Genomic DNA, 27,062 nt, shown 5'->3' with positions numbered 1-27,062 from the left:
CGGGAAGGTCGGAGATGAGAACAGAAGGGCCCACAGGGGGGACTGAGGTGGCAGGGGCTGCTCTGGGGGGGGGGGACAGGTGCTGCTCACCCTCCCCAGCTCCGAGTATATACTTACCTTGACGGTCCCCCTGCACGCACCGAGCACCACATCAGATGGTGCTCTGCTTCAGCACAAACTCGAAGTACAGACACCCGTGAGGTGAGCCATGGTCTGTTAGGCACAGCTCTATTTTTAGCTGTTCTGTTGCTCCTTTTCCATTACTGAAGGTCCCAGCCTGCTGCTGTTGCCTGGTCTCTTCTGTCCGGGGCGCCGCGCCCCTGCTGTCGTTTTTGCTGACACGGAACATTTCGTGGGGTTGCGGGTCATCCTCGCACAAGGCCCCGTTGGGGTCCCTACCTGGCCTCTGTTGAGCTGCTCCTTTCCTGTTGGCCACAGAGTGGGCTTTCCTTGTTTTCGTCCCGGCCCCGCTGACGCCCCGAGCACCCCGCCTGGCACACAGGGGAGGGAAACGCAGATGCGCGGCGTTTTTAGAACCTGGATGATAGATTTCAATAATACGTCTACCATGTGTTGCCATTTAATGAGGTGGGTTTTTTCCCCTGGAAAAACAACCTTTAAGAAGAGTGGATTTCTCTGCATGGCTTCCCCGGCTGACCCCTAGGCTCGAGGTGGGCCAGAGGGCAGGTCGGTGTGGCACCTGGAGCCCCCGGGAGTCCCTCCTGGTGGGCGTGGGGCTCTGGTTCTGGAAGCTGCGCTCCCCAGCTTCCTGACACTCTGATGGCACGTACGGGATAGGATTTTCTCCTTTCAAGAAAAAGAGGCAGCAAGTGCATACACACACTTGCAGCTCCTTTATTTTTAACCTTTCCTTCTATTCTTAGCAGTTTTTGACGTTTACAGTAACAGCCTGTGTGTTGAGAGGTCAGATTTCGGTAACTTCCATTGGTTAGAAAGGCAGGGAACTGACTTAATTGGACTCAAACACTGTGAGAGATTTGGGGCCCATCCAGCCAGGAGGAATATACCAGAAGGGGATTCACTGTGTTGACGGAAGGGAAGATCGTCCAAAAGTTAACTCAGAAAGGGTCACTTCGCAGACCCAGAGAAAGGCCCGCAGGTCAGCAGGCTTCGGAGAGAAGCAGAGGCGAATGGCAGGTGAGGAGGAGGAAAGGTCCACTTTCAGGACCTCAGGGATGATGAGAGCCAGAGCTGAGCCGTGGGCTGGGTTAAGCAGGCATCCGGGAAGTCTCCCTGGCAACAGACCCCCTGATACTAAGAGTCTTAGGATTTGATAAACTCCAAGCAGATGAAATGAATGGTATCAGGAGAAGAGCACCCTGGTTCCAAGCCCCTCAGAAGGGGATGATGCAGGAAGCCTGGGGGAGACAGGACAGGGAGGAAGGGGAGTCCCTGGTGCAGACCTGTAGGTGGAGGCGGTGGACTGGGGGGTTTGTGGTGCAGGTGGTGGGCTAGGGGGGGTTTGTGGTGCAGGTGGTGGGTTGGGGGATGTTGTGTAGGTGGTGGGCTGAGAGTTCTGGAAGCCATCTTGGCTCACTTGTCTTGTGTTTCTTGCATGGAGGTGAGGGGGGACAGGCTGGGAGTCTGCCCACTCACATTGCATTCATGTCCCCTTGAGGCAAAAAGCCCTCCAGCAAGGTGGGACTGCATCCTCATTATGGATGTGGAGTCAGCCCGGGCAGGTCACTGCACATGACCGCCCAGACAGCCAGCAGTGGGACCAGGGCTCCTCCAGCCCCGTGGACCTGCCCGCCTCTGGACAGAGATGACCCAGAGAAGAGAGAAATAATGTGCTTAAACTCTCTTCAGTGTTCTGTGCTATAGGGGCAGCCCCTTGGTCTTTCTTTTGAGCCATGGATTCAACATGCAGAGAGGTCCAGGCTGGTAACTGAGAGGGTTGCAGGCTGCGAGGATTGCATAGGAGGAAGAGGGGCAGCAGCTGGAGACATCAGAGGGTTTTTACTGTGTGTTCCCCATACTGTTACAGAAGACGGTCTCCCCCTTTATATATTTTAGAAAGATTTGCATCCTCAAAGATGAAGGACAAAGTAGGTGGGTCCATTATTCACACTGGAAACATTTCCCCCCGTTATATAGCTCTTTTTGGATACATGAAAAAAGAGTCCATTTTCTGCTGAAAATATGAGAGCCTACAGCAGTAAAGTTCCCAGGAACCTGTTAGGAATGTCCAGCTAGTGTGAGAATGTGGACTTGTCCTTACAGAGGTGACGTCCTAGAGAGCGCTGTGTTGGAAGAGTAGAACACCCAATGTCACTTTTCTGCCATTCTATAACCATCCTACTCTATCCATGGGGTTAGCGTGGCACTGGTCCCACCTGGGCAGAGTGCCCGCCCTCTGGCCACAGTGATTGGCTTAGAATCTGGCCATCACTCATACCGGACCAATCATCATCTTCTCTGGAAAGTAAACTGGGAAAACCCATCATTCTTTCTGGAGGAAGATGGTTGAAAGGACCCCTTGAGTTAGGAGCCAAAGGACAGAGTCTGCCCCAGAATAAGGGCAAGAACAGCAGGTTGAGAGAGAGAGAGAGAGAGAGAGAGAGAGAGAGAGGGAGATGGAGTAGTGGTATCATTTGAACACCTGGATCCAGCCTTGCCTGATGTTGGAAACACCCCACCTGCTGAGGACTTCCCAGTCACCCGAGCCAACGCATTCCTCTATTTAAAAAAAAAAAAAAAAGGTTAATTTGAATTGGGTTTCTGTCACTTATAACTGAGCAACTCCTGATGAATATTGATAGTGTAAAACATAACCATTGTACCAGAGGGGGTGGGGTCTCAGCTGGGTTGCTCTTAAAGAGATTCCATTAGCAGACTAAACATACAATAAACCTTTCATGAAGACCCTATACTGCTCTTAAGAGCAGCGGGGCTGACTGGCTAGGGACACAATGCCTCTGACCGCTGGCTGACAGCAAGAGGGCCCCTGCCTGCAGAAGGGGTGCTGGGCACTGAACTGTGTCCTCAAAACTGTCTACACATTTGCTTGGTGTGGAGCAAGTGTCGGCAAGCTTTCTCTGTGAGGGGCCAGATGGTGAGTATTGCAGGTGTCACGGGCCACCCGGGCTGGTGTCACTAGGAAAGCGGCCATGGGCAACACGTCAGCAAGTGGGCATGGCTGCGTTCCAGTAAAACTTTATTTGTGGACAATGACATTTGGATTTAATTTGTATGTGTCATGAAATGGTACTCTTCTTTTGATTTTTCCCCCCTAATCATTTATTTTTATTTTTTTTAAAGATTTTATTTATTTATTTGACAGAGAGAGACACAGCGAGAGAGGGAACACAAGCAGAGGGAGTGGGAGAGGGAGAAGCAGGCTTCCCGCTGAGCAGGGAGCCCGATGCGGGGCTCGATCCCAGGACCCGGGGATCATGACCTGAGCCGAAGGCAGACGCTTAACTACTGAGCCACCCAGGCGCCCCCCCCCAATCATTTAAAAACATGAAAACCATTCTGTGACATCAAGAAGAGCCCAAGGAGGGGCGCCTGGGTGGCTCAGGCATTAAGCGTCTGCCTTCGGCTCGGGTCATGATCCCGGGGTCCTGGGATCGAGCCCCGCATCGGGCTCCCTGCTCAGCGGGAAGCCTGCTTCTCCCTCTCCCACTCCCCCTGCTTGTGTTCCCTCTCTCACTGTGTCTCTCTCTGTCAAATAAATAAATAAAATCTTTAAAAAAAAAAAAAGCAGAAACATTTAAAAGAAAAAGAAAAGAAGAGCCCAAGGAGACACGACGACTAAACCGAATACAGCAGCCTGGATGGGGTCCCAGGACAGAAAAAGGACATTAGGGAAAAACTGAGGAAATCTGAATAAAGTGTGGACTTTGGTTAATAATAAAGTATCAATATCGGTTCATTAATTGTGACAAATATACCATGCTAATGTGAGATGTTAATAACAAGAGTGGTGTGGGGTGTATGGGGACTCCGCCTTGCCTTTGCAATTTCTTTTGTAAATCAAAAACTGTTCTAAAATATAACATTTATTAAAGAACAACATTTTTAGCTTATGGATATACAAGAACAGATGACGAGCTGATTTTGGCCTAAGAACTATAGCTTGTCAACTGCTGGTATAAAGAGTAAGATGAACTGCTCTGACAATATGGTAGACCAGAAAGTCTTCTTGACTCTGTCAGTGAAAACAGCTAAAAGTAATGATTAATAATACAACATTCTTAAATCAATCAATGATCTGGAAACAAAATGTGGTTAATTTTGTCTCAGCCTGACGAGGCTTTGGTATACAGGTGTTTGGTCAACCCCTACTCTAATGCTGCTGTGAAGGTATTTTGCAGATAGGATTAACATTTACGGTTGGTTGACTGAGTAATGGACATTACCTTTGATGACATGGGTGGGCCTCATCCAATCAGTTGATGGCCTTAAGAGCGGAAACATCTCCTGCAGAAGAAGAATTCTGCCTCAAGACTGCAGTGTCAGCTCCTCTCTGAGTTTCCAGCATTCCCTACAGACTGCAGACTCACCAGCCCCCACGACTGCACGAGCCCATTCCTTACAGTGTGTTTCTATGTATCTACCTGGCTAGATATATTGTATAACACTATACATATTGTAGATGTATACCTCTTGGTTCGGGTGTTCTGGAGAACTCTGACTGATAACACAAAGTAAGGAATTGTAAGGACAAGAGGGAGTTGAAATGAGGACTCCAAAGAAGGAAGCTGGTTACTGAACCTCGCTCTCTTCCTGAGGGTGTTTGCTGGACCAGGTGTAAGGGCTAATAAGAGAACCTCCCACGTGGAGCTGGGATCCTGAAAGTCTGCTCTATCAGTGCAGGGGCGGCGTGGGAATAAACGTTCCCTAGCACTTGGTGAATACAAAGAGAATGGCCGGCATTCCCTTAGATGAGGAAAAAACCTCCCCAAACATTTGAACTACAAGCCAGTGTTCACATAGACATTCAGCTTGAAGTCCTACTGGGATGACATGAAATGCCTGGAATTTATTTTTGACTGGGTCTCTAATTGACAGCGCTCCCAGGCCACTTGTGGGAATAAACTCACACCCTTTCTGGAGAAACCTAAACCCTATCCCGAACATCAGAACACTCTCCTACTTGAAGTTAAGGAAAGAAGGGGAGCGGTCCTCAGCTAGAGCTCACGTAGAGAAAGAAAGAAGCTACCTTGGGTGGGACAGAAATAGGTCCCCGAAGTCCTCCAGTATTGGAATTTTTAGACACAGGATACAGAGTAACTACAATTAATACATTTAAATAAAATAAAAGGAAGTTTGAAAACAGAATAATGAACAAGGAACTATAGAGTGACCAGCGCGTCTTGACCTGCTAACTAACGTCAGCACCACTCGCCTCTCTCCGAGCACCAGCTGGAGCCGGAGGCCCGAGGTCCCGCGCCCGCCCCGCCCACGGCAGCTCCGCGTGTGGACGGTCCCCGGCCGCGCTGAGTAAAACGGGGAACTGGAAATCTCTTCCTTTCACATGTGGAAGGGCCACGACTTAGAAGGGAGACACAGGCTGTTCCGTGTCGTGCGTACCTGGTTCTCTTCCCTCGTGAAATATGAGTTTATCAGGTTGGATGCACGTCCTGAGGTGACTTCTGAGTGGCACAGAGGACCCAGGGCACAGGCAGAGCGCAGGGCGGGCTGACGAGGGATTCTCAGCTCCGCAGGCACACGTACCAGCCCCCAGGAGGAGCGGAGCGTCCCAGGACGGCGCCTCTTGCGCAGACTGGGATGGTTGGTCACCTGAGGGCCAAAGCCGCTCTTCTCCAAACCTTGCTTCCCTGCCATGTGTGGAGGGTGTAGGCGGGGTCCGGGTGTGGGCTGAATGCTGTGTCCCCAAACCCACCCCCAGTGGGCTGGGTGTCTGCAGGGGACCTTTGCGGGATAACTAGGGTAAGATGAGGTCATGAGGCTGGGGCCACGATGGGGGAAGAGACACCAGAGCCTGGCCCCCCCGGCTCCACCACGTGAGGACACGGCGAGGGGCCCTGTCTGCAAGCGGGATGAGCTCTCACCGGGTCCCCGCCACGCTGGCCTCCAATGAGAGATGAATGCCCATGTCCGCGCTGACCGAGAGGTCCGGAAGTAGCTGGGAAAGGGTTTCCTATGGGACCTCAGGAGACCCCGTCTTCACACCCTGCTGGTATGTCCCCAGCCACCCGGCCTTGCCCCGACCAGCTCGGCCGCCTGTCCTGGGATTCCCCAGCCCAGCCGGGGTGTGATTTGGCTGGTGCAGAGTGTTGCAGCTGGAACCTGGTTAGCACACCGTCTGCTGCCCGAGGAAGCGGTGGGGACTTAGAGGCTGGGGTTCAGCACGGCCATTCCGAATGGGGGGTGCCAGGTGGCTTGGACCAGCTCCTGAGTTCTTCCAGTTGTGCCGGGCCCATGCTGCGCGAGGTTCTCAAGCCCCGTTTTAGCCAAGGACAGCCACCTTGGTGCCATCAGAAAGGTCCTCCTCGCATGCAGAGCTCAAGAGCTAAAGAAAAGGGAATCAAGAAGCTTGGACCACTTCAAGGAATTATCACTTACAACAATAAAACTTACCCCCACAAATAAAACATTCAATCAAAATTGGCTTGATGGAAGATTCTGGATTCTGATCAGGATTCTGATGAAATGTTACAATCTGCCAGAATATAATTTCACAGACATTGAAAAGGAAACTTCAAAAATATTTTGATTTGCTTCATTTGGGGCTTTCTAAATATTTAATGTTTAAAATCTTTCAGATTATTGATTCAAAATGATGTTTATTTCCTACAACTTATGTTTGGTTTATATTTGGCATTTATAAACATTCAACAAAACCAGTCTCATGTGGCACTGGTAATTGCTATTATTGTTTTTCCTTAGAATTCTGGGGTTTAAGTCACAGGAGGGTGGTGAAAAGGAAGGCCAATGCGATCCAAAGAGCACAGAAGCTCAGAGGCGACCCCAGGAAATATCTACCCTTCTCCCTCCCATGGGGACGGCCTCTAACACTTTCTGCTGAATTCATTGTGAGGATAGGAGGGAAATGGCCCTAAATTAAATCTCAATATTCCAGCCAGCCCCACTGCTCAGGCTAACCGCATCTCAAAGTGCAGATAACTCGCTGATGCTCATGGGTCCCCCTTAGCAACTGGGTTGCCATGGAAACACATTGTCACTCGCTGAGAGGGAGCAAACAAGAGTTGGAGGAGTTTGCAGGAATTTCTCATTGAAATAATTACAGTAGTTCTCAGTGTGTTTAAGAAATGAATGCGCCGTGACTTTTTTTTTCATTTTCCTTTTCAAAGCATGTTTGTGACAAGTCTTGCATCTAAAGAGTTCAGCTCAAATGCTTGTTATTTTAAATCTTATATAATATTTCTTTTTTTTTTAAAGCCATGTTTGGGAGGCACTTGGTGGTCAGTTATTTGTTTTAGGGTACGGAATTTCGTATGCATTTAAGTATTTGTCCAGATGTGAAAATGCCATGGAGGGGCTTATGTATGTGAGGGGCAGAAAGGGTATGGGCGCAACCCATTTTAATAACAGGGTCATAACAGATTTGACCTGATTTTGTGTTAACTGAATGATTATGTGCCATTCACGCTTTTGTCCAATATTATTCATAATGAATTATCATTTATTTGGGTTGGATCGTATCGGCACTATAACCAGTACTGAGCCTTCTGAATGTCTGATCTTTTGGGAAATTTCTAGGGCTGCTATTAGAGATTCTGTTTCTATTTAGAACACATAATGTGCTTCTCTGAATCAGAACTGGTAAATCGTTCTCAATGATTCTTTGTAGTGAGGACCTGACTTTTATTTTAAAAAGTAGCCTTTTATTCTGGTGAAAAATAGCTCTGTGTTCCTGATAGGACTGTTAGAAATTATAGGGAAAAAATTATAGAAAAGCCCAGAGACAAATAGATTCTCCAGAAATCTCGCCTCTGAGAGAGACTCATCATCAAGGTTTGGCATCCTTCCTTGAAGTCTTTATTTTTAGGCGTTTTGGGTTGTTTTTCAGTTTAGCGATTGTAGTCAGGACAGTATTTAGGAGACATGCATTCAACCTACAAAGCAAAAAATGCTAAGCTCCTCAGCTGAGAAGAAAACCCAAAGCACAAACCACGCAGGTTACTTGACATACAGAGAGGTTCATTCTTTACTGGAGGAAGATGGTACTCCATGGAGAAATTAATTAGAGCGTTCACTATGGAAACACTATTTTAAAATCGATGCTGGCTGTCATGTTAACTTCTGAAGGCGATTTTGCAGGGCCCCTGTGCCCGGGGAGGCGGTTGCAGGCTGAGCTGGGCTCAGTTGGCTGGGGCGGGTTCCCTGTTCTGCCACGCCGGGGTTGGCACTGAGCCAGGAGCCCTGACACATCTCTGTGCTCATTTATTGACTTATAGTTTTCATCTATTTTGATGTGCAAAAGTCCAGATTTTTCTAAGGCAGAGGACCTTAGAACCAATACATTCTATGAAGACAGTAGTGAGTAAAGCATGTAACAAGGTAACCCCCTGTAATAATAGCGTCATTTACACTCTGTGCAGAAAATACCATTGGATCGAATTCCTCCCTCATCTAGGGATCCTGGGTGTGGGGCTTCTGTTCATTGCACTGACCAGAGCACGGCTAGTTGGCGGCGGACGCTGAGCAGTAGGCATACCAGAGGCTGAGGGTGTTACGTCCACTGGCTTCTATGGGCTCTGTCATCAGAATACAGGCCTCAGAACACAAAATAAGGAGACCCCAATCCAGAAACCAAGGCCTAGGAGAGAGCCCCACAAATCAGGTAATGATGAACCGTCACATTAATAAGAGCTTGGGGTCCTTTTTCTTTGAAGAAACGTTGGAAGTGGGTTGCATTGCTATGACATTTTATTGGAGAAAATCACTTAAGCCACTATGTGCCACAAGCAAAGTGTTCAGGCCACATCTCTTCTTGTCCCATGCTTACCAGCAACAAGACAAGGGAGGAACTGAAATATGTACTTTTTTATTGTGGTAAAATATACCTAACATGGAATCTGTCATTTTATCCATTTTTAAGTGTACAGTTAAAGTGGCGTAAGTATATCCACAATGTCGTGTATCCATCGGCACCATCCCTGTCCAGAACACTTTTATCCTCCCAAACATAACCTCTAATCCATTAAAACGAAGTCCTCACTCTCCTCTCCCCCCAGCCCCTGGCACCCACCATTCTACTCTCTGTTTTTATGAATGTGACTCCTCTGGGGACCACATGTAAGTGGAATTATAGAATATTTATCTTTTTGTGACTGGCTTACTTCACTTGGCAGAATGTCCTCAAGGTGCATCCATGCCGTAGCAGGAGTCAGAATGTCCATTCTTTTTAAGGCTGAGTAATATTCCATTATATGGATATGCCACATTCTCTTTATCCATTCCCCCACGGATGCACAGCTGAGTTGCTTCTACCCTCTGGCTAGAGCAAATAATGCTGCTATGAACATGGGCATACAAACATCTGCTCCCATCTTTGGGGGTATATACACCCAGCAGTGCAAGTGTGGGACCAAAATAGTAAATTTTGCTTAGTTTTTTGAGGAATCACCTACTTATGTCCCCCAGGCGATGCATGAGGTTTCCAAATGCTCTACATCCTGACCAACCTTGTCATTTTCCTTTTAAAATATTTTTTGTTGATAACGGCTGTCCTAATGGGTGTGACTTACCCTACCGGGTCATTGGAGCAGGGAGCCAATCAGCAGTGTGGCTTCACTCATGGGACCAGCTCTCACTTCCGCTGGGAACTGTGCTCCCTGGCGGGGGCAGGGGCGGGGGCAGGGGTGAGGGGCGAGGGGCGGACAGTCGCTGCTCTGAGGATGCACATCACCTCCGGTCCCACCCTCGGCCCCTTCGGGGAGGCCTCACCACCTTCCCTAAACACTGTGTGCTTTGCTGGTTTCATGAAACCCGTGAAGAAAGACAAACAGAATCAGTTTGTAATTCTGAGATGTTTACACAAAAATGATTCAGGTTTTTAAACAGATTCTTAGAAATGACTTTATAGTAGGTCATAGTGGATTGATATTGGGCACCAGTGCTCACTAATTGTGGAGCGAATTACTTCTCTCAACTTTACACCTCTGTGAAGGTCGTTCCACATTCGTGGGCTCCAGCACCCCCTCTAGATGAGACTCAGGGTCACTGCCCTTGACTGACCTTCGATGTTGACAAGTGCCCTAAGTTCTTTCATCGCAAGACTTAATGTCACGGGCACAACTCTTAGGAGGAAACAACGTACAGTATGCCCCATTTTGAAAACAGGCAAAATTCTCTTTTGCTAAAATTGCAGATCCTTTCTTTTGCTAGATATCCACTGTTTTGGCTGTTATGAATAGTGATGCTGCGAACATCTGTGAACATATAACTTCATTTCTCTGGGGTGGATTCTGAGGAGTGGGCTTGCTGGGTTGGCGAATAAGCTGCAGGTAACCTTGTAGGAAACCAGCCGGCTTGCATTCCTGCCTGATTACATTTCCATATGGGTGCGCTGTGTGCCCTCCTGCCTCAGCAAACGACAATGGACGGGCCCTGAGGATGGACGGGCACCGTGCAGGCTGCCCCAGGAGTGGCCCAAAGATGAGCCAAGCCGGTGACTGGCAGAACTACTTGGTACCGAGTGCCCTGAAACCAGCCATCCGCCCTGGTGGACACCCACGGTCACGGGAAATTTCGTCCCATGGGCCATTCGCTTCTATCACTGGAGGCCTATTTCGCAGCCAGGTCCTCTTGGCAGGACCATGAAGTTACAAAACTCTCAAAATCAGAGGCTTCGGGGTGCACACGTTTTTTTCCCGGTGGGGTTTCTGATCGCGACACTCGATCTACAAACCTGCGGGTGGAAGTTCCGTGGGCACGAAGCTCTGGAAGGCACGTCGGGAGACACGGCAGCCCCCCTCCCTCTTCCTGCTGCCCACACCTCAACAACAACGGGGGCCCCCTCCACCCCCTCCCTCCCTTCCTTTCTTGGTATCTTGTCTTATTTCACAGTTGCAAACCTTATCCCTTTGAGGATATTTTTAATAGATTTTTGGGGGTAATGTTTTCTTTTCTCTGTAGAGCCTGCTTCTCCAAGTTGTTTTTCCTGTTTGTTTCGATCCCATTTCACTGTCCGCCCCCATATCCTGCCTTTCCTTTTCCCTCTCGTGGGCTCCCGCTGAGCTCTGCCTTCAGACACATCTCTCCTCAAGGCCTGATAGGGTCTTGAGGCTTCTACACCTCGCCCCTGCCTCATGGATGGACCTGTTTCCATGATGCAGTTCAACAGACCCCCTTCTCTTGCTCCCCACCAGCTCCTGGCCTGGTACTGAGATGGAGAACTCGGGGAGCAGCCCCCCTCAGTCTTGAGCCTGGAACAGAGAGTCCTGTCTTTGCCAGAAATGCTCCACTCTTGCTGTGGGGGTTGCGGAGTTGTAACCTCCCCTCTGCTGATCGCTACACCCTGAGCCCGGCAGCGGGCTCCCACCCTGAGGTCTTGGGCCTGGAAGGGAGGTGGCCTCCCGTCCCTGACCCATGACCAGTAGCAGGCACGTGGTTCAGTCCCTGCCCCCAGCATCCCTGCCCTTGTCCTTGTCTGGCTTCCAGGCTCCACCCCTGACCCCAGCCCCAAGGTTGGTAAGGACCCAGATTCCAGGACAATCTCGCACAAAGGAAAGCTGGTGGGGCTTCTTAGAGTCTGTGGTGGCTCGGATCCTCACCCTATGATCATGATGATACTAACTGTAGGGCTCAGGCTTAATTGCATGGGAAAAGTTTCTCCCCTGGCTTTCCAGGGGAGTATTAGCTGGTGAGGGAGAGAGGGGAGAGAGGCGGCAGTATGCAGGGTCCCCAGAAGTGTCCCCCTGGTTTCCTCTTGGCCAGAGAACCTTACTGGAGCATTCTTGCGGGGAAAGAAAACAATGTCTCTGTAATGTATTAAATTTATTTTTAAAAATTAGCCATTGTTGTATTAGAGTATAAATGATAAAAATTTCTGAGCGTACCACTTAACTCCATCTCAAAAGAGATCAATTATATTTTCTTTTTCAATGATACACGCTCAGGAACAAAGTTGCTTTGACTCACGGCTTATGACGATGGTCGGGAAGTCCACTCTAGAGAAAACATCGCAATTGCCAGCTAAATGTCTTTATCGATAGACTGCGTATATTTTCAAATTTTAATGCAATATTTAAACAGAGAACAAAATGTAAATGGTTCACTTGTAAGATTAATATATAAATAATATTCACCAAAACTGCTTTGAAAAATGTGGTTTAATGACTCAAATTCAGTAAATGATTAGTCTCTTCAGTACCTTTCTCTTGCCGCTAATAGGAGAGAATCCAAACATTCTGTGAATATAACAAAAGTCTCCCATTTCTTGGTGTGTCCTGGGAAGCCTAATATTGCTTAGATTTGGAGAAGTGGTCCACGAAGGAGCTCACTGCGGAGCCCAGCACACGGAGCTCGAGGAACGCCAGCGCAGGGAGGGGCTCCCCTGCACCCACTGGCCTCAGGGACGGTCAGGTGCGGGTGGGGGTGGCTGAGGCAGCCTGACAGCCGGGAGCCCAAGTCGGGGGGAGGGAAGGGACCGGGCAGGTTAGGAAAAGCTCCGTGGGGTGTGGCGGTTCTCAGGACCTCTTCCAGGGACTTCACACTTCCGGCATCTTTCGCATCTATCTCTGGCTGGGAGTGTCGGGCTCTCTCTTCGTTCTGTTCTTGAACCACAGAAGTTAATTCGTCCAGCATCGAGTTGGCCCTCCCCACCTTTCTGTAAGCATCTGCAAGACTGGGTGTATTTAACGGCCCTTTCCCGCCTCTGGCATTCCCTAGAGACATCTCAGCCCCGCATACTCCTTCTTGGCCGCACAAAGCTTGTCAATGAGTTGGCATTTCTCCGCGATCTGTGCAGCCAGGGTTTTTGCAAGCTGCTTTTCACGTCTTACATAAAGGCGACTTCTAACGGACTGAATGAGTCTGAGCATAAATAGAAGACCCATCCATAAGCCCATGACAGGCGGACACATCCCAGTCTCCCACTGGAAGCTGTGCAAAGTGGGTTGTACACTCAGGTCCCTGGCAGCAGCTCTACCACCCCTTCACCCAGCTGCCCAAGGAGCAGCCCAGAGCCACGCTCCATGGAGGACAGCAGCTCCTCGGTGGCACGGCCCCACACAGGCTCTGCCCAGTCGCTGTGGAGTCAGCAGCCTCCACACACCCCGCAGAACACCCGACATTCCACCCGGAGCCCAACTGGCAACTGGCATCGCCGATAGGTCAGTCATCTGGTAGAGATCTACAAATAAATGTGGTCATCCCATTATGATGCAGAGACAATTCTTCTTCACCTCTTTGTCTATGTTTGTGCATCAATATAAAATTAAAATACAGTGAAAACCCGCAACTTAAGTGTATGACTTGACAAATTTTTGAAATGAATAACCCCTTACAATTTCCAAAAACTCTATCAATATACAAACTATATTCATTAACACAGAAAAGAGCCCTCTGTAAGATTTCAATTGAAGTGTGACCAGGCTGGGCCCTGGCAACCTGTTTTTTTGTTTGTTTTTGTTTTCATTTTTAGTTGCAGAGGTAGAATTTAGTGATGCATCAGTTGCATATAACACACAGTGTGCATTCCATCACATGCCGTCCTCAATGCCCATCCCCCAGTGACCCCACCCCCCCAGGAACCCTCAGTTTGTTTCCCAGCATCGAGAGTCTCTCATGGCTTGTCTCCCTCTCTGATTTTGTCTTATTTTATTTTTTCCTTCCCTTCCCCTATGTTCATCAGTCCACGTACTTAGTATATGTTCTTTGATCCTTTCCTTTGTACAGAGTTGTGTCTCAGTAACAGTTCCATCTTGGAACAATTCTATTGCAGTGAAAAGATCCCCCCGTTTCCCATGTGGGCTCCATTGGACACAGTCTGCCCGTCTCTCATTGGAATACGTCCATCACTTCATTTCCAGAGCAACGCACTCTACTGTGTTTACAATTGTATGCTTCGGTTTTGTTGCTGTGTGTGTAATCTTCTGGCCCCACTGGCCTTTCCTGTTCTGTTTTTCTCCCAAACCTCCCGACATCAGTTGTGACCCAGGATTTGGTCGTGGGACCACTTTCCTTCCTTAGCATCTCATCCCCTTGCTGAGTCACCTCATTAGTGTTGTGGCTTTAGACATCGAAACATCCTGACTCACATTCATTTGTCCTTTCCAAACCTTTCCATACAGTCCAGACTCACTCACACCCAGCCGCCTGCACGGCATCTCCATGGGACATCTGTCGTGCTGGAACCCAACCAGAATCGCCCCAGAACCTGCTGTCCCTCATCTGTCCCTTGCCGTGATGCGGCTCTGTTCTGACAGGGCAGCACTGAGGTCCCCCGGGAGCCGCCCCTCACTCACCGGGGCAGAAACTCTGGGCTGTGACACTGGTCCTCTGCATGGTGACAAGTCCACCAGAGGATCCTGGAGTCTGAGACCCCTGGACAGACATGGTGTGGCCGCTGGTGGATTTGCTTCCAGCCTTGAGAGATTGGAGGCCATTTGGGGTTCTAGTCGTCTTCGTATCGATGTCCCTGTGTTGTCACCGAGTGTCCACATGAAGGAGAAGCAATACATAGAATTCCTGTGCATAAATACTGCACCAACATAGGTTGGATAAATTGTCAGTATATCTAATTATGTACAAATCACAAGACAATGCATCCATTTGAAAGAGCCATAATACATATAATTAACATATATAAACATTATACAAATACAGGCTACATATTTATGTATAAATCAACACATACGCATATGAAAGGAACAGTACTTATAATTAATATATATCAATATTATACCAATAAAGGTTATAGAAGTATATTAGTATATATAATTATGTGTAAATCACAATGCATAATATAGTAGATAATATGTAAATAATTACATAATATAATATCCTACATAATTTTATATATGCTAAAATATTTTTGAAAACGGTTAAGATGGTAGACATTTGACTGGTACAGTGAAACCCACACGGAGTCTGGCAGAAAAAAAATCTAAGTTAAAAATAGCCAAAACTATCATGTGAGCCCTGAAGGATGAGTCTGAGGTTCCAAGTGAGCCTCTGAGGTAGAGGCACGGGCCGAGGTCTGCTCAGGCTCAAGTCCGCAGGCAGACCACCCCCACTGAGGTCTGGGCAAGTCTCACCACTTTCGGTGTGGAGCCAACCAATCAGATTGAAGGCAGAAGTCTGGTATGCTCTCCACCAATCTAGACCCAGATCCTCGAGGAGCCGTTTGCAAAGTACCAAAACCCAACACTGGTGAGACTGCTGTGAACCTGGTGTGCTCTTACTGATGGCAGCTGGCAGGGATCCCCAGGAAGCCACTTGGCCGTACCAGTCAAGAGCTCAGAAGTCCGCATTCCCTTGTGATTTCTACTGGGATGTAATTCAGGGAAACAAAAGGAGCTGGAGGTCCAAAGTCTCCCATCATGGCACTGTTCACAACATTCCTAAACTAGAAACAACCAGAGTCCATGGATGGGGGAGCCTGAGAGAATTACATCTTCTCAATTCCATGGAACATTATTCAGCCATGAAATGCATTTGTGGAGATCGTGTGATAAAATGAGATGTCTCTAAAAATACATTCTTTTGGGCGCCTGGGTGATTCAGTTAAGTGTCTGCCTTCGGCTCAGGTCATGATCTCAGGGTCCTGGGATCGAGCGCCACATTGGACTCCCTGCTCCACGGGGAATCTGCTTGTCCCTCTCCCTCTGCACCTAACCCCGCCTTTGCTATCTCTCTCTCTCTCAAATAAATAAATAAGTAAACAAATAAATAAATAAACTCTTTAAAAAAATAAAAATACATTCTTTTGAGGAAACATGAGCACGAAATAGTTTCCATGTAAAACCTGACATGCATATGGTCAAGGAATTGATGGGAATACAGAATCCACTGAAATTTTTCTGAATGAACGATTCTTCAGGAAAAGCTACAATTTATTCTACAAGTGAAGTAAGGCTCTCACATATTTTAATTGAGCGACTCTCTCCAGCCTGCGGTGGCCTCCCAGCCATCCCTTCGCATGCCAGTACCGGAAGCCCTCTCTCTCCCCCTTTCCCCGAGGCTCGGCCCCCAGACTCCTCTCTCTGAAGTGAGAGCTGGTTTGCTTTCTGCGGGGTCCATTTTCAGCATGCACTGAAGCCTTCCCGTTCCTGCCCCATCTCCCCCACCTGGGCCAGCACTTCCACGGCTTTCCCACCGAAGGAGAAGTTTGCTTCTTCCCCTCGCTGCATGTGCAGTAGATGGTGACCTGCCATTCTTACCTCGGCAGTAATAAAACACCTTGATCTAGCCCTGCATGGACTTGTGGTTTGCTGCCGGGTCACCATGGCAACGGTGCACTGTGTTCCTGTGCTCCTCCCACGGAGAGGGACTGAGCAGTGGCAGGGCTGGAATTAGGATCCCCTTGCCTCATTGTGGGATTGTGTTTGTGGGGTGCTGGGGTCAGACAGGCCTCCCTGCTCGCCTCCCACTAGCCAGGTCACCCCGTAAAGTCATGCAACCTCTCCTGGTTTCAGGGTCCTCACCTGTCAAATGGGGCAATAGTTGGATCTACAGGACAGGGTCATCAGGATTGGACGGACCCACATAAAGGGCCCTCGGTCCAAGGCCTGCTGCATCCACTGAGTGGCCCTCACCCCATTGCTCCCACGGGTGTGGGCGGCTGGAGCAGCCTGGATGGAGGGGCAACATTTGGGGCTTAGAAGTGAAGAGATAGCACTTGTGGAGAGATGCTGACGCCCTGAGAGCTTTTCGGGAGCTGGCCACCATGCAGCCTGCCTCTGGGACAGGAGCCTCTGGGACGGGAGCCTCTGGGACGGGAGCCGCGGCCAAGCTGGGGGGAACTGTCCGTAGTGCTGAACTGTTGGGTTCAACAGTTTGGGCACCTGGTTTCCACCCTCTGGGGACCTGTTACAGAGTACTCTCCTACCATAGACATTCCTACACCCAGCAGGTGGAGGGTGTGCACCTGAGGGTCCCTGCAGAGAGCACGTCTGCCACCTCAGGGACCCTCCCCAGGCTCTGGCGCCCAATGCTTCTACTAGTTCTAGGTGTGGCTTGCATTTCTTGCCAACTGAGCATCCCGTGCACTCATTCCCCTTTTCCCTAGTGTCTGGCTATCCACCCCTTTCCACATTGTCATCAGCAATAAACTCCCTTCCGTTTCCAGCCTCCTCACAGGATGACCCCAACCTCTGGCTTTAGTGAAGCTGAGACCCACCCCCTCCCCTGCCCTCTGGTGTGGCTGCTTCCTCTCCCCACCTATGCCTCAGGGGCACCACCGGGGGACCTGCTTCCATCCACCTCCCTGGGCTGTGCATCCCTAAGAATCCAGGCTGCCGCCTCCCCAGGCGTTTAAGGCCACTGGGCCTGCATTTTCTCCGCCTTTGGTGGCCATTTCCATCTCTGTCCTTCCTCTCTCCAGCCTCCTGCCCACCCCTGTTAGCCTGCCTTCCTCTTGCCCTCCCTCCCCCACCTGCATCCTTGGATGAGTCTCCGTCCAACGATTCACTTTGTTTCCAGCTCATGTGTAGGCAGATGTGCACTATCAGAGAAGACCAGCCCTCTGCCCTGAGGGACACCGCAGTTTTTGTTTTTTTTTTTTTTAAGATTTTTTTATTTATTTGTCAGAGAGAGAGCTTGCAAGCAGGGGGAGTGGCAGGCAGAATAAGCAGGCTCCCCGCCGAGCAATAAGCCCTATGCAGGACTCGATCCCAGGACCCTGGGATCATGACCTGAGCCAAAGACAGACGCTTAACTGACTGAGCCACCCAGGCGTCCCCCCTTCTCACGTTTTAAGTACAAACTTCACTTTCATGTTGTACAGAAAATCAGGTGTAATAACCAAATCAGGCATAAAGATCTTCTGGCTTCTTACCGTGGCCACAGAGAGATTTATCTTGGGTCCAGCTCCTCTTGCCCTGCCCAGCTCACCATTGCCAGGCTCCTGCACCTCTGGCTTCCCATGGGTTTGGCCAAGAGGGGGCACCTACAGGAGATGAGAGAGTGGGTTACAGAGATGGGGCATTTCCTCCCCGCTCCTTCCTATCACTGGTTCTGCCTTCCCATCAGCTCTCCTCCAAAATTCCAGCTAGAATTCCACTGGCTCCAGAGATTCCATTGTCCTCCATCAGTCCCAAAGGTGGGGATGGTAAGAACCCTTGGTGAGAAAGTAAGGTGAAGGGAAGGAATCCCGGTGCTCACCGTTCTTTGGACTCCCTCAACCCTGTCTCTGGAAGTGTCTGTTTACCCAGGTCTCTTCCTTAGAATACCTGTCTCCTACTCAACCCCGATGATCAGCTCCCCAGTTCCTCCCTCTCTCCCTTCCCCGCTCTGGGGTGACAGTTCTGCCCACCCTTCTGGCCCTCCCCCTTCCCTGGGTCTCCGTCTGTCCCATCCTGTTTTCCCCTAAACGCACCCTTCATTCTTCCATCACCCGCTCTACCCTCCGTGCTGTACCTCCAGCCATGGCCTCAGACCCTCCCTTGCATTTCACTCCACCTCCTGGAAAGCATGATTTTTTTTCATCCATTTTCTCATCTCCTGTGTGGTTGGCACCATCCTGTGACCTACGTCATAGCCCTTCCATTCTCCTTGCTAAAGTGTCATGGTTCTCAGTATACACCTGACTCAAGCTCTCTGAATTAGGTGAGGTTCTGGCCATAAACGTGGATTTGGAGTCAGGCCCCCTGGCCAGTTCCTAACCCTGTGTGCCCTGGCTCACTTCATAAACCCCTCTGATCCCCAGGTTCTCTCGTGCAGAATGGGATGTAGGTGCTATCCCACAGGCCACGGGAACTGAAGGGCATGACAGGTGTACACTGCTGAACACGGGATGCGTCAAGTAGTTACAATTGCCACTGGTGCTCATGTTAACCATTACTGATCTTCTCTTGAAACCAGGGTGGGTCCCCCGACCCCCCAATTCATATGTTGAAACTTAGCCCCCAGTGTGATGGTGCTTGCAAGCAGAGCCTTTGGCAGGTGAGTAGGTCAGGAGGGTCCACCCAGAAATGGGATTAGTTCCCTTATAAAAGGACCTCCGAGAGCCCCCTGGCCCCACATGAGAAGACAGTCCCCTAGGAACCAGGAGTGGACTTTCTCCAGACTCCCAATCTGCTGGAGCCTTGATCTTGGGCTTCCAGGCCCCTGAACTGGGAGGAATAAATGCTGTTGAAGCTGCCTGGTCTATAGCATTGTGTTATAGCAGCTGAGCTAAGACACCAGGCGTCCATCCAACCAGGCTTCCACACGTGCCTCCAGCTCCTGGTCATTTTTTCTCAGCTCCCATCCTGGACGCCTGGCATTTCCTTGGGATTCCTCCTCATCCCTCCTCCTTCCTAAATGTGCATCAGTCACCGAAGAGCTCAGCGCCACTTGCACGCCAACGGCCTTCAAGGTCCACTCCTCAGCGCTGAGTGGCTCTCCACGGATGTGCCACCACTCCCACACACCCAGAACCCAGCCCTCACCTTCCTTCCTCCACCTGCGCTCTGCATCCCAACGGATGAGACTCACTCAGCCTCACCGTCCAGTCAGAAGCATGGCCTTTGTTCTGCATCCCTCTCCCTGGGGGATGCAGAGGACCCTGCCCAGGCTCCTACACAGCAGTCCTCCTCCTCACCGCAGGGGTGTGGGGGTCTCCATGGCCCCCTCCCTCAAGAGCTCAGCTACAGAGGGGCTTGGTTGGAGGGCCACGGTCTCGGAGCTGCTGAGTGAGGATGAGTGAGGATCCAGGAAGCCAGGAGGGAGCTCTGCAGGCCCACCTCTCCCTCTGCCCAATCCTGTGGCCTTCCCTGCTTACCACGGGGCATCTGGCACCCCAAACTCTATCTCAGCTCTGCCTCCACACAAGCCGACCTGCTCACTTGCCCTCATCGACCCTTGACATGTAGATCATTTAACCTTCTGACCATATCTTGAGCCCACCCCCTCCTTTCCAGCCCACTGCCCTTGCCTTCCTTCAAGACCCCATCATGTTTCACTGTACTGTTACCTGCTACCCTCTCAAATCCCCAGAACACCCCATGTTACTGTTCAAGGTGTCCACATAAAATACAAACCTGCCCACACTATGCAGTCTCAAATCCCGCATCGCGAGGGAGACACCCTCCATGTCCAGCTGTCTTAGTGACCTGGCCTCCCAACATTGGGACCATCTACACGGGGCTCTGGAAACACTGCTCCTCACATAACCCCTCTTCCTGAGGTGTCTCTTCGCCTCCATGTAACTGGAAGAGCCCAGAAATCCCTCAAAACTCTGCTTCGGAGTCACCCCTGCTGAGGTGACATCCTTAGGCCAAGGTCAGTAGACTCCCCTGCGCAGGGTTTTATATCCCCCATATATTTAAATTGTTGCATAGCATACTGGGTTATTGTGATAATGTCAGATTTTCTGCTTCTCGGGGTAGAATGAAACCTCGGGAGCAAAGCCACTGTCCCCAGGGCCCATCTTCAGGCACTCGAGGCAGTAGCCTCTAGAAGCAGGAAAAGGCGAGGAGAGGGGTTCTCCCCTAGAAACTCCAGAAGGAACTGGCTGCCACCCACCCTGGGCTCTATCCCCGGGTGACCCATGCCAGACTTGTGCCTGCAACACTGGCAGATAACCCAGTTGGGTCATTTTAAACCACTAATCTTGGGATTATGACATCAATAGAAAACCAATACACTTTTAAGTTAATAGATTTAAAAAGGGGAAACCACAGTATTCTGGAAACCACGATATTCTGGAAAAGCTACTGTCGATGACCCCAGGCATTCTTGAGTCTGAAGCCTGATTTTATAGTGGTTTCCTTCCTTCGCTTTCCTTCTGTGCTACCAGACTACGAAAATCTCATCGGGCATCGATCTCTACACCATGACAGTCTGAGAGTGCCTAAACTAGGCAAGACAGGCCCTGGGTGAGGGCCCCGGGCATGATCTGGGAGGGAGGGCGTGGGTTTCCTGCTGGGCTTACAGAGTTCTTTGGTTACAGATCTCACATGCAGTACATTTATATTACTGTGATAGTTTAAAATGGCCAATTTCCCTCCCCTCGGCTCATGATAAGAGGAATAAAAAATCTCCTGTTGGCTAAAGGGTTAACTGTGGAGCTTGAATTTTTTTTTTTTTTTTTCCTCCTTGGAGACTCAACTTGCACGCATCTTTGATGATCCTTTCACAAAAAGAATCAAGGGCGAGATGCCTAGGGCTTGAATGTGCGTTTGCTGTACATTCATGATAAATGCTGAACCAAATGGCACATTCATGGCTGCTTCTTGCTTGTAAATGAACTGCTGAATGAAAGTTTTGGGGCACAGCTCACCTCCAACAGAGGCCGTCCTGTGCATACTGGGAGCTGACCAACGGTTTTTGAATTTTCTTGAAAAACTAGTTTTTCTGCTCTCCACGACAGCGGTGCCTTCCTCCTTGCATTTTGTAATCAGGCTGGCTTTTTTTTTTTTTCCCACACTGCCGTTGGAATAAAGATCCCGCCTTTGATTGAAATGGAATCTTCCACTATTGAGCAAGCCTTCTTCAATGAGTCATCGGGGCGGCCGCTCATTGGCTGAGGCCGCTGGAGCCAGGGGATTGCCTGGCACCGGCTTGCAGGGCCCGGCTTCATTCACAGAATCGCTGGCTCGCTGCTAGCCCTTCCATTCACACAAACAGCCTCTCATTCACATTTTGCTGTTTTTGTCTGCTTCTAATGAAGAGCGGGGTTTGGGAATGATAGGGCGTTTTTGCTTCAGATTTGGGGGGAGTTCCGCTCACCATCACCATCGTCGATGGGGTGTGCACTTGCTGTTGCTAAGCGAGCAAGGGGAAGGGCGAGAATGAGTGCCTGCGCCCAGGGAGGGCCGCTGCGGCCCCGCGCTCCTGCACCCGGGCGGCCGGCCTCACCTGCCGGCCAGGAGCCGCCCTCTGGCCACCTGGTCCATAAAGCTCTGCCAGGCGTGGTGCCCCCTGGGGCACATGCCTAGTCGTGGGAGGGAGAAGGCAGGGTGCTAGGGGTAAATTCATTTGCTTGCACAGAGCCTGGCCATTTGCACAGGGAGGTTTCTCTGTGTCAGGTGGGTTATCTCTATGCACGGCCCACCGTGCCAGGGCTCAGCGGGTTTGAGTCTCTGCCGACCTTCTGGGGGCCGCCAACGCCCGTGCCCCTGGCTGAGAGGAAGGAGGCCTGCGCCCGTCCCCTGCAGCCAAGTCTGACTCCTGAAACGGATCTGCTGTGTAACCAGAGCAGCGGCATGTTTTTCCTCCTTAATGCAGGGTTGAAAAGCAGCAACAGAAGGGACACTGAAATGTATTTGTGACGTGTGGTAGGCATTTTTCCAGACCTTGAGCACATTCAGTTGGGATAAAGCTTCAAGCCCAGCCCCCTTTTTGGAATGGATTTCTGGAGCCGGCTGCCATTCCTCAGAGAAGTCCTCTTCTTTTTTGGAAGTAGGTTCTCAACCTAACCCCGACTGAGGAAGGCTGTTGTCCTTAGCAGGGAACACATCCTCACTGGCTCTGTGCAGATCTTTCTTTCTTTCTTCTTCTTCTTTTTATTTATTTATTTTTTTGGAGGAACTGCATTGCCACAAAGACACTTGTCATGGCTGCTCTTTTGCCTTGAAAAAAAACACAGAAAAACCCAGGAGATTGGTATTTTATGTTCACCTGGGAGTAAATATTCTTTTCTGTTCTTTCTTTTCTTTTTTCCTGTTTTTGGCTGTTTACCAATTTCTGTCGCTTTCCAAATCAGAATTCATGAGGATCCGCTGAAGATCTTATTCTTAAAAAGCCTCCGTCACATTTTAACGCATGGCTATGAGACACTTAGGGGCTCCCACGGAGGGCTGAGCGGGGGGACAGGAAGCCCTAGCACAGAAGAAGGGGCTTCAGAAAGTTCATCTGGCCGTCCGAAGGGACTGGACTGACCTCTGGCACAGACGCTGAGTCGGGGGGATGGGGAGGCGAGCAACCCAAGGTTGGAAGGAAATCTCCGGGAAGGTAGAAAAAGGCAGTTTGAGAATTGATTGGCTCTAGTGAGCTGTCAGTGGGTGTATGTATTTTTTTTCTTTTTTCTTTCTTTCTTTTTCTTTCTTTCTTCCGTGTGTGTGCGTGTGTGTGTGTGTGTGCGCGCGTGTGTGCGCTACAGGAAGTGATTTGCAGTGCTCCCCGGGCCTTTGTTGAGAAGGGTCTCCTCTGGAGTGAGTCACGCTCTCGCTGTGCGCAGCCGGAGCCGCGGGGCGCTCCCCTTCGGAAGCGATGCCTGGAGCGGCGCGAGCGTGCAGCCCTCCGCAGCCGAGCGCGGGGCCGGGGCTGCGCGGCCGCGGCGGCGCGGGCCGCTAGCGGGGAGGCGGCGCCGCTGTCCCCCGCTGTCCCCCGCTGTCCCGGCCGCCGCGTCCCGCCGGGCCGCGCTCGCCCCTGCAGCGCCCGGGCGGATGCGGCCAGCCCACGGAGGGGCATGCTTCCACGCACCAAGTACAACCGCTTCAGGAATGACTCGGTGACATCGGTCGACGACCTTCTGCACAACCTGTCGGTGAGCGGCGGCGGCAAGGTCTCGGCGGCGCGCGCGGCCCCGGCGGCGGCCCCCTACCTGGTGTCCGGAGACGCGCTGCGCAGGGCGCCCGACGATGGGCCGGGCAGCCTGGGCCATCTGCTCCACAAGGTGTCCCACCTGAAACTCTCCAGCTCGGGCCTCCGCGGGCGCTCGGCGGCCAGGGCGCGGGCGGGCGCGCGGCTCTCGGGCAGCTGCAGCGCGCCCAGCCTGGCCGCCCCGGACGGCAGCGCGCCCCCCGGCCCCGGCGCCCCGGCCATGCGCGCCGCCAGGAAGGGCCGGCCCGGCGAGCAGCCGCCGCCGCGCGCCCCGCACGCCAGCGACCAGGTGCTGGGGGCCGGAGTCACCTACGTCGTCAAGGTGGGTGCGGGCGCGGGCGCGGGCGCGGGCCGAAGGGTGGGTCGCCGCGGAGGCCGGGAGGCGCGCGCTCCTCCTCGGCCGGCTCGCGGGGCCGCGGGGACGGGGCTCTGCGGACGCGCCCGCTGCGCACCCGTGGGGAAAAGCTTTGCCATGGGTGACCTCACTCTGGCCTGCTTTCTCCTTGGCTCCACTCCCCTGGCCGCTGGCTGTGCCATGTGTCCGGCCAGTGGCCCTCTGGGCATGGGCCGCTGTCCCTGGGAAGTGGGCATCAGGCCGACGCAGTGAACACACTTGGAAGGACTGGAAAGCCCTGCCCCGAGAAATGCAGGCGGGGTGGCTACTTCTAATGTGTCTGCCCCAAGAGGCAGGGTGGGTGGTTCGGTTCCCGCGGCTTCCAGCATGCAGGCCAAGCGCTGCCTTGCTTTATGTAAGCCGCTTGTACTTCCCACCCAGCAAGGTTTTCTCTGGTGTGTCTGCCTTTCCTTCCCTACCTGAGGGTTTTGGCTCACAGCAGCAGAGGAGAATTTAGGACTGCTTTTCCCTGGGGCTGTAGCCTTCCCTTTAAATAGGCTGAAAGGGGCTGAGCACGGGCCTGGAGCTGCCGGCTGGAAAGGAGGTTTTTCCTCCAACACAAAGAATTATACAATCATGCCCAGTGTGGTCCATAAAATTCCTCCTTTATACCAATATTTCATGATGTTTAAAGAGCCAGCACGCAGCTCCCGTCCACGGGCCTGCCCCACACTCCTGTCTTCCTGCCTCTTGGACAGTAGTGAGCTGTCCCTGGGCCCTGCGGCCGGGCAGACATGTGCCAGACAGGGGGAAGGGGTGGGAGCTCTATTATTTGTCAGGTCACTCCAAGGCATGGCGATGTGTTTAAAAAGAGATGAGACGCACACAGTATCCCCACTGCGCCGTCAAGCACGCTGAGAAGCCTGCAGGGCGTCTGGCCTCCACGGATTGGCTGCAGATTCAGTTTAGAAATTCAGCAGACACATCCTCAGGTGAAATGCTGTCTCTTGGCAGTGTGGGGACCAAGATATTAAAAGAAGCAGTTAACTGTGGATTATCTGTAACTGTCTAAACAGGACTGACAAAGGAATGTGATCCTCACTGTTAAAAATGGGGCCTCTCATCCGATGGAGGCTGCTTTCTAATTGAATCTTCATCTTATCTTCCGAAAATGGATTCATTTGTTTTACAGAAGGGACGGAGATGGGCATAAAACATGCACGTCTGCTTGAGTTTTTTATAAAAGAAAGTGAATATCCTTCCTGTGGTCCTGCTTTAAATTATATAACCAGGAGCCAAAACAAAAAGAAAAAAAAAAAAAAAAAACCAAGCAAAAACCCTGACAACTTTCAGGTGAAATCGTGGCACTGGAGTCGATGACTTCTAGTGTGCTAATATAACTGCTATCTCAAAAAAAAAAACAGAAAAAGAGCCTACGTTTAAAATAGACAGACCTTGGCAAAGCTCGCTCTCTATGCCTGTCATGTTGAACATAGGAGCTAGTTTTCAAATGGAGGGAGAATTCTCAAACTTACACCTTTAAAGTTTTCCTTTAGAAAAAACATCCCTCCCTTGGCTTAGAGCTTTGCTGTTGCTTTTCGAAGAGCGATCCAGTTTAAAGGTCAGTTGGGTTGGATTCAGAGCAGAGCGAAGCGAGTCAGCACTGCGGGGCCACCCTGTTGGTGTAAGGTTGTGAACCCGGGCAACAGCACAACTCATGAGGGCAGAAGCTGGGTCTGCCCGAGCCTCTGGGTTTGGGGGTCACATGATCGTGCCTCCAGTAAATGGTCGCTGTGCCCGGGGGGCACCTAGCGTGCCTGCTTAGCGTTCGGTGCCATGAATGGTGGTCAGGTGAACATCAGCTCAGGCTTCCCCAGAGAAGTGTGGAAGCACATAGCAAGGAGGTCGGACGCTGAGGCCAAGGTCTCGTGCACACGCTTGATTCCCCGGATCACACGGCGCTCTGTTGGTGTGCATTTCCGCGTTGCCCGTGTTGAGTTGAACATCATGGACTTATTCTCTGGGAAAATCACAAAACTGAAAAAAAAAAAAAGCAAGAAACCTCTTAACTTGGTATTATTTGCTGATCTGTGAATAGTTTTACTAGTATCTTGGCTTTTTTCTCTCTGGTAGAGAGAAAGAGGCAATGTTTATTACATGACTGTACATCAGCTGTCAATCTAAAGGCTGAGGGTTTGGGGAAGAACTAATTATTGCCTTGGATTTAAATTTATTTCTAAATTAAGGAGCCCCCCACAATGTTTTCCTATTTCTAAACTCATATGCTGTATAATTATAGGTTTTCCCCCTCGTAGAAATACCTGCTATGGCACTATGAGGACGCCGTCTGCAAGATTTTTATTGAAAAATATTTCAACTCCATCTGCTTACATGGGAGTAGAAACTGTGAAGTGCGGGAGTCTGGTGGGGTTTGCTCACCTAGGAAGCATCAAACTATTTGAACAGCAGGTTGTAATCTTAATTAACGAAGGATATGAAGTCTAGAGACGGAGAAGGCTCCTGAGCAACAGGAGAATTCTGAGCTCAGCGGGTTTGACTCATCCCACGTGCCACCAGCAAGTCTGCTCTGATAGGGCACCAGGGCCCTGGGCTCCCCCAGATGCAGATTCCAGGGCTGGATGAACGTCAGGAGCCCTTCCTGGCGGGACTTTTGTACCCTCGTAGTGTTGTGGGATTGCAGGGTTCTTGTCTCATGGAGCCGAAGAATGAATCTCACTGACACATAAGGGTGAAGTGAAGTGAAAGTTTATTAAGTGAAGGTGAGAACAGAAAGGAAAGAAAAAGCTCTCTAGAGTGAGCGGGGTCCCGAATGGGTGGCCACTGTGGGGTTTTAGGGCTGGTCTTTTACAGAAAACTAACTAGGGAACTTAAGTCTTCTTGAGGTCACCACCAGTAACACCATGATCACTGTCTCCTTTGGTTACTTTCAGTGGTCAGTTTGTAACTATCATGAAAATATCTTGTCTATGACATTTAAGACCAAGGAGGGGGTCTCCTTATGTTCCCTTGTCTCTGGCATTTCTCCACATCAGGGATTTCTGGGAGCCTGGTCCCCTCG

The 27,062-nt window shown here is 50.7% G+C and overlaps 1 protein-coding gene and 1 long non-coding RNA gene across 2 annotated transcripts in view; one reads left to right on the top strand and one right to left on the bottom strand.

The window, feature by feature from the left end:
* Positions 1-4,370: 4,370 nt before the first annotated feature.
* LOC144379986 (uncharacterized) lies at positions 4,371-8,706 on the bottom strand. Its single transcript, XR_013443615.1, has 3 exons — positions 8,545-8,706; positions 5,560-6,502; positions 4,371-4,446 (listed from the first exon to the last, which is right to left on the bottom strand). It is a non-coding gene; the product is annotated as an uncharacterized LOC144379986 (long non-coding RNA).
* Positions 8,707-23,368: 14,662 nt separating this feature from the next.
* SHC3 (SHC adaptor protein 3) overlaps positions 23,369-27,062 on the top strand; it is a 92,551-nt gene continuing 88,857 nt past the window's right edge. Inside the window, exon 1 of the mRNA XM_078062181.1 lies at positions 23,369-23,971. Within this exon, the coding sequence (XP_077918307.1) occupies positions 23,516-23,971 (456 nt within the window). The 5' untranslated portion in view covers positions 23,369-23,515. The remainder of the gene's footprint in view (positions 23,972-27,062) is intronic.

Source organism: Halichoerus grypus, chromosome 14 (genome assembly GCF_964656455.1).
Source record: "Halichoerus grypus chromosome 14, mHalGry1.hap1.1, whole genome shotgun sequence".
NCBI classification, from domain to species: Eukaryota; Metazoa; Chordata; class Mammalia; order Carnivora; family Phocidae; genus Halichoerus; species Halichoerus grypus.
This window is presented reverse-complemented; position numbering and strand designations above follow the sequence as displayed.